A 10,775-nucleotide genomic window follows, 5' to 3' on the forward strand; every position below is an offset into this window, starting at 1 on the left:
ACAAATGTTAGAAACCCCAAGTAGGTGTCAGCAAAAAAATAAGTATTGTATTTCACAAGTACATCATCAAATTCTTCCTTGGGTTTGGCACAGGCAGACAATTGTTTCTAACAGACAGGACCAATTACTGTCTTGGCAAAGTGAATCTCCACCATAATTATGGATATGCAATATATAATTAAAACATCTCCACTCCGTACATTTTCAGGTATACTAATAAAAGTTGCATTGCTTCAGAGTTATCTGGCAAAAAGGACACCAGGAGGGTATTTCCAATTTCCCAGAACAATCACAAGGTAACAGCAGTCAAAAGTGTTCCAGAGTCAGTTTACAAAATACATAAACCAAATGCAAATTTAACTTAGGTACTAGACATTTTAAAGACAATGTTAAGGGTTTTACAGTCCTGAATTCCAAAGCACGTTACAACCTTTTCTCAGAAATCTCAAGAACTATATAGAAAATCAAATTCACATTCTGATATGACCTCAACTCCATGTTTTACAGCTTTAAACCCTGGCACCTCTAGGAAAAACAAACCCCAGTCTGGTAAAAACAACATTTTCAACTTACAACAGTATAGTGACAGAATTAACTACCTTGTATTACCCAGAAGTAAATTTTCTCATTTTAGAGGTCACCAAAAGAGTTCAAGGACAGCCCACTGCAAATCCAACAGATTTCCCATCTCCTGTATTCATCAAGGAGCTGTGGATTTTCTTGACTGTCCCTCTCCAACAGAAAAAAAACAACATAGTATTTTTATTGTATTCTTTCTCCCACAAACCTTTTGGAGGAATGAGTCTACCTCCTTTCAACCCAGTCCTGCCTTCTGGAGTGAAGTTACATCCAAGGGAGACAAGTGTCAGCACTGCTCAACCTTTACCAGACTCACCACAGATTTTAGATGATGTTGAGACAAACACATCCATCAGCATAATTACAGCTCAATTATAAAAGATGTATGAATTACAAAAATAAAGTTCTAGCAGTAAGTTTGAGATTGATTATGCTGTTAAGAGTTCATAAAGCTGTGAGGTATTTTCACTTCCATGAGCTGAACAGTACTGTGCAATTTTTCAGTCCAAGGGCCTCTGGCGCCATCAGGACAATGGATTTAAAGCATCTTCCACATGATCAAACATATGAAGGAAAAGTCTTGAAGTTTCAGTAATTTATTATACAAAAACTCAAAGATATAATGCAAAGATTAGCTTCTAAGTCTAACAAATAAATCTTCTTGAATTAAACATTAAAGGGAAAGGAAATACAGACTGATTTATGTTCTCCAAAAGGAAGGTGTCAGAATGCCTTTTGGTAAGGGAATTTCCTCTGCTTTTAGACATTTCTATTAAAGAGAAAGACAAATAATAAAGATTATATTAAATAAACATGTTTTTCAATTCAGCATCTCTTCTCAGAAATTCTGATGGCTCTTACTATACATTCAAAGCCTTGCTAATAAAATGTACCAGAATTAATTATGAAAGTACAACTTCAAAGCTGTCATATTTTAATATCATAATCTAAGTCAACATTCACAGAACAATTTAAACAATCAAGTATTTTACAGTTTTGCAAGCTTTATTAAAAAAATATGCAGAATGCAATGCTAAGCAAACACTACAGAGAGCAGTTCAAAGTGTCACTTCCCCATATATTTAATCAGGACAAGTGCTAAAAACAAGCAACTACTGATAAGAAATAGCTGTGACAGAAATGACTCAGCAGAATTCTCCTCATCCTGTATGTCTCCTCTCACTGATGTTCCTTTATAACCAAAATACATTTTCATTGATAAAAATTAGATGAGGGGTAAGAAAGCAGCCAGGTGTTTGACATCATAACTATCATTCAGATAATTCAGTAATTGAAAAGTTACAAAATATGGGTTACAGCACAGAGAGAGGTCTGAATTATAAGGTGTGAAGCAAGCAGTGCCAGCATCATTATTCAAATGATTCATATATTCAGTGATGGGAGAAAACAAAACCCAAACCAAAACACCTGAAAACTAAATGAACAAAAAAATAAACCCCAAAACTGCTTTACCTGCACAAAATTCTTCAAACGTGACAAACAGCCCATCTGGCCAGAACTGGTCACAGCTTCAATTCTGCAGAAACAACAGCACGTTTCAAAATCTATTTAGAAAGTTGGGTTTGATTCACAAGTGGGTGTGGGGGTGGATGGCAGAGATTGGAAAACATGGATGAGTCATTTCAGAGCGAACACCAAGATTCCTAACCCGAGATATCATACCTTGGGATATAGGATTTCTGGATAAAGAACATTGCTTTCCAGAACTGAATCCCATACTGCTTCATCAGAGCATTGCCACACACCTGAGATACAGAAAAGCACAAAGTGCAGATTATAGAATTAGGTTTCAGACTTGCATGACAGCTGCAATGAACCTGTTCATGCCGGCTTCATGCTTTATTCAGACATTTAAAGAAATACACCTACACTAAAACAAGCAAATCCTCTAAATGCTGTTACTGCTACTATTGCTACCACAATCACCTTTTTTCCTGTTGACTGTGGTAGCCACTGACACGAATCTTGCTATCCTTCATTTCACCCCAGTCTCCTTCCAAAAATAGTTCTCTTCTCTAACACCATTTGCTGGGGCACACTGTGGTCATTTCCCCACTGTGATTACTGCTGTGTGCAGTGATTCATCAGCATTCTCCACAGTTTACAGGACAAATATTCCTCTGACTTCACCACCCTAACAGAGTTCCCCTATGGAGTATTTCACTTCCCACTCTCTCATGTGTACTTTCTCAGTTCTTTAGAAGCATTTGAAGAGCAGAGAAGGTGCCTGTGTTTGACAGTGTTTGTGTCCCCTGACTTCAGCCTTTAACTATAGCTCTTATTTAGCACAGGCCTACATCTGAGGATACAGGATTAATATCCATCAAGCTCTGATCTTTTCAGCCTGAAAAATCTAGCCTGTTTTATGAACTAATTTGGCTGGAACAGCCACAGGACCTCCTTGCACTGTACGAAGTGCCGAGTGCTTAGAACAGACCTTACATAAGACTATACAACTATTTTTAAAATACCAGAAGCCTTAAAACAGAATCAAATACAACAGTAGCATTTGTGTTTATAAAAACTTCAGTTTTGAAATCATTCAACTCCAAAGCTGTACTTGCAAGAACATGGAAATATTCACGTTCCTTTCTGAAGGAATAAGAACAAGTTTAAAAAACCTGCTGTGCATCTCCCCATATCAATCCCTTCAGAACCCAAAAGGCACCTAAACTAGTGACATTTAACTACTAACAGTTATCCACACCACTTACTTCCAGGAAGTCCAAAAGCAGCATAGCTGTCACATCTGCCAGAGGCTCCAGATTCAACATCTGCGCAAGCCAGCGCCACCCATAGCTCAGACCGTGAGGATGTGCCTACAAAGCAACAAAGAATCTACTCAGCACTTGCTTTATGACATGTAAAACACAATTATCAAAACGGACAGCTTTCTGATTGACTCTTGTCTTTATAACACTTGACATAAAACTTGATCATTGTGAAAATGTAAAGGAAGTGAAAGTCCCCATCATTAATTACTCAGCATTGCTTTGTTCATCGTGGTTATGACTGTTTTCCTTCAAATATATCCTGAGCTAGTTTAAATTCAGCACACCTCAACTACAAAACAAGCTTCCAATACATTTAATTGACTTCTGGGATAGTAACAAGGTTCTAAGCATAATGGCACACACGTACCCCTTGTTTGTTTCCATAAGGCCACCGGAGCTGAATGATGGCAGCATAGAGACGAATCATTCCTGACATCCTTTTAAGAAAATGATCTTGTTCTTCTACTTTAGAATCATGAACTTCATATCCAAGAATCCTTAGTATGAGAAAACATTCTAGTTTTAGTACAGCAAAACACATTCACTCAAGTCCCTGCAGCTCTCAGCTTACTTGAAGTCAACTCTACTGAGAATAGGGATTCTTCAAAAACATGCAAGAATTCCTGCAAAGGCTGATCATTACCCTCTGGATCACCATTTGGTGAGGCACTGGAACAGGTCACAGAGAAACTGTGGCTGCCCCATGTAAGAAAATGTTCAAGGACAGGTTGGATGGGGCTCTGAGCAACCTGGTCTAGAGGAAGGTGTCCCTGCCATGGCAGGGGGTTGGAACAAGACGATTTTCACACACTTGTGAGTGAACCTGCAGAGCCAATGCCTTTGTGCTCAGGGATGGAAGAAAGTGAAGCTCACTCAGAATAGTCTCCACCCTTGCAGAGTTCATGCAGAAAAAAGCTCAGTAATAAATTTACCTCTGATACTCCTCCACAGAAGTCCCTTCTTTCCGAGCTGGGTAAAATGGCACAGAATATGGGCACTTTTTGTGAAGATGAGCTAAAAAGATGTCTCCAACTCGAGGATGTAATTCCCAGATTCCTGAGAGCACCACAGCAATTGGGAAAGCTGAATCATGGTGAAAAGATACTTCTCCTTCCCCATGTTTCTGGAGGGTGGAAAAGGAAAGTCAGCCAGCATTCCTTCAAGTTATTTCTCAGGCAAAAAAAAAAAAAAAAAATCCTCATTTTTGTAGTTAGCCTTTACTAAAGGATCTGAACGTTTCCATGGCTATGAAGCCAAGGATAGAAAAGCTGATGAAGCCGCATATCCTCAGCTCCCACAGAGGATGACAATAAAATCTAGCTCAGCATAGAAAAGTGGGATTAGAAAACACAGGCTCAAAGTGCAGGCTGCAAAGATATTCTCAACCCAAACAATAACTTTCAAATGTTTACAAATCAGTCACAGTTTTACTCCATGGGCTGATTTTTGTATGCATTTGTTCCTGCAGAGATAAACGTTTCAAACAGTCCAAATTTTGCAAATAAAGACAAGAGAAAAATACTGCCAACTTCAAAAAACAATTTAAACTTCATTTCTTGAGAGGTGCTAACAACAAAGCAGAGACTGAAGTTTGCCTCTTGAGCCTTAGTGCTGGGGTTTTTCATCCCCCAAATTCTGCCAAGATAAGGTTTGAGCCTATATACAGTTTTGTGATACACCATAAATTAACTATCACACTGTTTTCCACAAACACTGTATCTACCTAGTTCAAAATATATAAGATATAAGCCTGAAATTTAAGGAGTTTTCCTCGTAGAAGAAATAAAATAAGGACTGGAAGGGAAAGAGAAATGAAGTTTTTTCACTGCATTAAGACAGGCAAATTGAACATCAAATTATTTTGTTCTTCATAGCTGAAGAGAGTGTTCAGTGTTGAAAAGCATCTCCTAGAGCACTGGCTACCTGTGGCACCCCAAAGAAGAGACTTCCTTACCACAAACTTCTCTGCAAGTTTGTAATAAACAAACTCCAGCCCCTGTGGATGCTGAGTCACTGACACAGTTTGCCCTTCAGTCTGAACAGGCTTCCCAGACAGCAGGTTATTGATCTTGTCAAACACCTCTCTCAGCTTAGAGCCTGCAAATACATAAGGGATGTATGGAGAAAGAAGAAAAGGGAACAGCAGACAAGTCTTACCCCACACCACATCATGCTCACCAACACCAGACCCACACTCCAAAGGGCATCTTTGCTCCATCTGATTAACCAAACTTAATCCTGAGGTAAAGATGCCTCTGAGGGAAGTAAGAGGCCTTCAAAACACAAGCAAACCCTACTGCACAGATAGGTTGTGTGCAGGTCAGCTTTCTACTGTAGGGATAATTAAAGGAACACTTGACATGCTTGTGCCCTGATAAAATCTTTAAAGCAAAAGGAATTTCAGTGGGATTGAGCTCTTCGTGTTTTCCTGACCTGATATGCTGGAGATCTGGCTCACAGGGATTGTAGCTGCTTTCTGCAAGTTTGTTTTTATCTTCTTCACCTGGAGAACAAACAAACAAACAACTTTAAAATCCTTTCCAAACAAGCATGTATCTATAATAGTTTGGATGAGCAGAGTAGCAACACAGGCTGCTACAATCGAGTATTAATTTTTTTTTTTTTTAAATGAGTGCTATCCTATTTACCCTAGAAATTAAGATAATCTCTCCTCAACAATATTAATAATTTGTTCATACCTCAGTGTTGCCCTTGCAGTTTCCAATTTCACTGAAAGCAGCAACACATTGCTCAGCAGCATCCTGAAGCTGCTGGTACCACTGCATGATACTTTCTTCTGTTTTAACTTGAAGTCCTGTTATTAAAAAAACCCAAAAAGATGATAACTAAGAAAGACCTAAACCTCTAGTGAGAAAACTCATTTTAAAAAAACGAAAGGCAAAGAAATAAAAAAATATTTAAAAAAAAAAGTCTAACCAACCTTCCTTCTGCTGCTTTCCCCCCAGTTGCTGTGCAGGAGCAGGAGTCTGATTCTTCATCTGCTCTTTTTGCTCTAACTCTTTCTGCTTTTGCTTCTTTTCCTCTTCATCTTTTCTCTTTTTTTCTTCTAGAGCTGCAGTGATTTCCTGCTGCATGCTGGATATCAACCCTCGCATCTCCTGCAAGGCTCGTTCAGTGCTGGCCACATCTGCTTGAGTTGGGAACCCTTTCTGAAAAGAAACATGAGAGGTAACACAGCATTAACCTTTGTTTCCAGTGTCAGAGGGCCAACAGCAAGAGCAAAGAGCCTTTGAAACATTTGCCTTCAGATAATCTGGGACCTAACTACTTATTTTATCCCCATCTACTTTATTTGTACATAACATCATAATATTTGTAAATAATCTAAGTCCATGACTAAACCTCATAAGATCTTGGACAACAAAAATGAATACACTTGGACAGGTGCAAGTGAACTCCAGTGCAAAGCCTTGCTTTGCTGAAAGCCTCTGTGACAAGCCAGCTGAAAGCTGCTGAAAGCCAGCAAGCTGGAACACAGGATTAGCCTTATTAGTGTTTTATCTTTCAAGATTTGTATCCCACCCCAAAGAGAAAAAATGTCAAGGAAAGCCAGCTACTGCAGAAAAGCTTATGAGCAGAGGAGAATCATAAGCTGTTCAGTATTTAACAATTCATGAACCAGTCCACTGTCACAGAAGGAACTTTACAGCACCAAGAGTTTACAGCAATTTAATTTGAATCTCTCTCCTGTAGAAGTTCTCATGCATTTTGATAAGCCATTTTCAAGACAACAGCTGAAGCGCCAGAGGAAAGAATTCCCCTTTGAAATTGGGTGGTTTATAGGATGAATCTCTAAAATCATTGCTGTGACATCTTATTTAAGGGCCTCACGACAAGCTGCCTTTGAAGAAAACTGCAGGGAGCTTTATGAAGGAATGACAGCCAAAGGTAACAACTCCAGAGCCTGTACCTCGCTTGTGGTGCGAATGAGCCCTGACACCAGTCCACAGATCTGATTGCCACGATTGCTGTATGCAGACAGATCGATTCTGGGCAAATCTTTGTGCCTGTAGTTGGGATCAATCTGCTGGTTCAGCTGCAGCAGTTCCTCCTGGATGGAATAAAGGCGACGCAGTCTCTCCTGGCCCTCTTCCTTGCGCAAACGTTCCAGCTCTTCCTGCCGTTGCCTCTGCTGCTCTGCCTCACGCAATTTAAGGTTCAATATCTGGAGAGACAAAGACACAAGAGTCATAAAATACTTCAATAACTCCAGTTGTACAGTTCCTTCCTGGTCTGATGACTGCAGCTTTACAAGGCCTTCCTGTTCCTACAACACAAGTACCTTTACTGCATTTCCACATGGCAGCAGGTGCCCAGGATAGCACCAGAAAATCCATCCTCACTCCAGGGTGTCATGGAAATACAAATAAATCAATTGTTCTTTCCAGTCCCACCCAGCAGTCATAGTCTTCTATGAAAGACAATTCTTAAGAGTCTCAGACCTTTGCTCTATGTCGATGCTCTTCCTTCAACTTCTCTTGCTGCCCCTGAGCCTCCTTTGAGCTACAATACACATAAAGACAGAAAAACTATTCAAGACATTCAGGAGACAAAACACAAACCAACACACAGTAAGTTAATCTTAAAACAAGCTAAAGAAACTTTAGCTATCACAATTATTGTCTTTTTCTAACCACTGATACCTCAACAATAGCTAGACATCTACTCTGGCAGCCAAACTCTTAACAGGAGAATTAATCTAAGACAAGCAGCCAGTGAGATTTCCAACCACAAGGGACTAGCACAGAATTGTCAGGAACAAGAAATAATCCTCACTTTGATTAAATGCTATAAAATTCTAATGATACCAGAGGTAATCTCACCTCTTCTCCATTACTTCTTGCAACTCTTGGAATTCCTGATGCCGCTTTAGCTCCCTCAGTTCATCAAAGCGCTTCAGCTGCTCACTGGCCTGAGCATAGGCTGCCCTCACCATCTGCTCCTGCTCCTCCTGCCGTTGTCTCAGCCTCTCCTGTGTTACAGAGGGGAACCAAAGGTAATCAATGAACAATCTGGACACAAGAAAACACAAATGAAACTGCCCAACATTTTAACTTGCTGTCCTTGCACTGTTACCTCTGACTGTGGAGCTCTCCTGGGATTCACAGACATCCCCACTCTCATTTTTTCTTACCTTTGCTTTCAGCCTGTGCATCTCTTCATACATCCGAATGCAGCCTTCGACTTTTGCAACTTTAGATGACAGAGCTGCTGGAACAACTTCTTGATTTATTTCCAGGAGACTAAGATGATCATTTTCCTGCATGGTCAGCAAAAAATCAGCAACTAAGCAAAGGATCAGCAACTCAGAGTGGAAAACAGATAAAGCAAGTCTCCAAAACTATTATTTTTGAAGAAAAAGACAAAGGAATCAACAAATACATATTTCAAGAGCAGTTATGTACCCTAGTAGTGCAACCTCACCATACTGAGTTTCCTCCAACACTGGGATATTTACGTTTCCAATCATTAAAACTGGGAGCAAACATACCAAGAGTCTCAAGGACTTTGACAAAGGCCAACTGACACCTGGAAAGCCCAGACAACCCCTCATGTCCTCTGAACAGTCAGGGAAGACAGGTTTATACTTTGAATCATTCTTCAGGAGGAGTCTTGAGACTCTCTTATGAAGTTTATCTCATCTTGCTGCTTCACTAGTATCTTTTCCTCACAATATATTTTTTAAGTCTCACTAGAGGCAGGATGACACAAAACTTTGCTGCTCAGTATCACTGTCATGTGGTGAAGTCATCATTGAACAAAACAATGGATATTTCCCTTTCCAGAGGGAAATCATGGAATGGCTTCATCAACTTAATTACTCCCAAAACTCAACTGCTCATTGCCCAGCTTCCTACTCTTCTGCCTTGTAAAATAGTCAGAACACATGTAAGTCACTTAAAGACTCCAAAGAACCTTATGGACTTTTATAACAACCCTGACCCTCCTCTGTGACCTTATCCCTCCAAATGGATGAATCCTGTGCTGCTAATCCATAACACAACACAACTCCAACTAGTTAGTTTCCCTACTAGTTTCCCTGAGTTATGGTGAAAAATGGAGTTTGCTTTGGGTCTGCTGTGAAACATTTTTCTGTGAAAATCTTGTTTATACTACTTTTATCATCACCTGCTCATGCTATAAAAAAATTAAAACTAAGGATGTTTTCCCCATAAATTAACAGAGCACAAACCAGCCTTAATCTGACAATTTGCAGCAGCAAGTTAGGACTTCTATTTTTTTCACAGCTGCTCCATAAACACGTGAATTATGATCAGAGAGCTACCTTGGTCTCACTGGGCTCTGTAGATGAAGGTGATGAAGAGCTCCGGTGGCTGCCAGGAGGGATCTTCTCCTCAGACGCCCGTTTTGGGTGTGGAGTGGATTGTTTGGGCGTTGACGTCCCGGAAGGTGTGATTTCTTGGGCTAATTGCCCACTAAGGCTGTCCAGCACCCAGCCGCAGTAAGGGGAAAGCTCAACGGGAGCTACACATCCTTCCAAGGCAGCCTTGAAAGAAAACATTCTCCGTGAATACGGCACAGCCTTAACATTCAATAAAACTTTAACACCACATGAGAACATCGGCACAGTCAGTAGCTGCTGATGATAATCATCGTAGCTCACTATCCCATTTAACCATTTTTTCTGCTATCTTTCCAGTACTTTTCCCAGACTCCCCTACTTTTGCAGGACATTTGAAGCCCCTCAGGCCAGCCCTGATCCCTGACCCCACTCTCCCGAGTCTGGACCCGGTCTGGGGGTATTTCAAGCCCTGGGAATCACCGAGATGAGTGGGCGGTGTTTCCCTGCGGGCAGAGCCGACTCCCGGGGCGAGCCCTCACCTCATCCTCCTGCCAGCGATTGCAGTAGCTCAACTGGCCCTTGCTGGAGAGGCGCAGGGCCTCGAGAGTGTCGAAGCGGAGCTGCCACGACTCCATGGCGATCCCGTGTCCCGCTTCAAAGCTCCTTGGCGGCCCGCAGGGAGCCCCACGGCCGGACCGGCCCCATCCCGCCCCTTCCGGCCCGCAATGGCCGCATCCGCCTCATGCCGGGTGGGCGGGGCGGCGGCCGCCCCCTGGCGGACAGGCGGGGCCCGGCCCGGTGCCCCGGGTTCGAGTCCCGTCCCCGGCAGCGGCGCGGTGAGGAGGGGCCGGGAAACAGCCGCAGCTTCACCCATTTCCCACTTATTCTGTGTATTCTCCGCAGCTTCACCCATTTCCCACTTATTCTGTGTATTCTCCGCAGCTTCGCCCATTTCCCACTTATTCTGTGTATTCTCGCCGCGGGAGGGCTGGAGCCAGCTTGCGCTGCTTAGTCCCGGTCGCAGAAGCAGAGGGAAGGCTTCATCCGTGAGCCACAGAAATAGTTTGTAATTCAGT

At 41.7% G+C, this 10,775-nt stretch overlaps 1 protein-coding gene across 1 annotated transcript; it reads right to left on the bottom strand.

The window, feature by feature from the left end:
* Positions 1-1,159: 1,159 nt before the first annotated feature.
* Positions 1,160-10,403, bottom strand: GLE1 (GLE1 RNA export mediator). Its single transcript, XM_005527234.3, has 16 exons — positions 10,239-10,403; positions 9,682-9,903; positions 8,530-8,655; positions 8,219-8,367; positions 7,838-7,898; positions 7,306-7,560; positions 6,316-6,544; positions 6,074-6,189; positions 5,808-5,877; positions 5,329-5,471; positions 4,307-4,497; positions 3,742-3,871; positions 3,315-3,419; positions 2,263-2,345; positions 2,053-2,116; positions 1,160-1,348 (listed from the first exon to the last, which is right to left on the bottom strand). Exons 1-16 carry the CDS (start codon positions 10,332-10,334, stop codon positions 1,280-1,282), a joined length of 2,109 nt encoding a protein of 702 aa, XP_005527291.1. The 5' UTR covers positions 10,335-10,403; the 3' UTR covers positions 1,160-1,279.
* Positions 10,404-10,775: the final 372 nt, after the last annotated feature.

This window comes from Pseudopodoces humilis, chromosome 22 (assembly GCF_049639895.1).
Source record: "Pseudopodoces humilis isolate 2021_Gansu_Grassland_sample_001 chromosome 22, ASM4963989v1, whole genome shotgun sequence".
Classification (NCBI taxonomy): domain Eukaryota; kingdom Metazoa; phylum Chordata; class Aves; order Passeriformes; family Paridae; genus Pseudopodoces; species Pseudopodoces humilis.

Bases quoted from the DNA above. Each gene is read 5' to 3' on its own strand.
- GLE1 (XM_005527234.3), bottom strand. From the start codon at position 10,334: ATGGAGTCGTGGCAGCTCCGCTTCGACACTCTCGAGGCCCTGCGCCTC. The intron at 4,498-5,328 runs GTAAGGAAGTCT...TCCACCCTCCAG, and splicing joins AACTTGCAGAGAAGTTTGTG to AAACATGGGGAAGGAGAAGT. The intron at 3,872-4,306 runs GTAAATTTATTA...TCTCATACTAAG, and splicing joins TCTGTGGAGGAGTATCAGAG to GATTCTTGGATATGAAGTTC.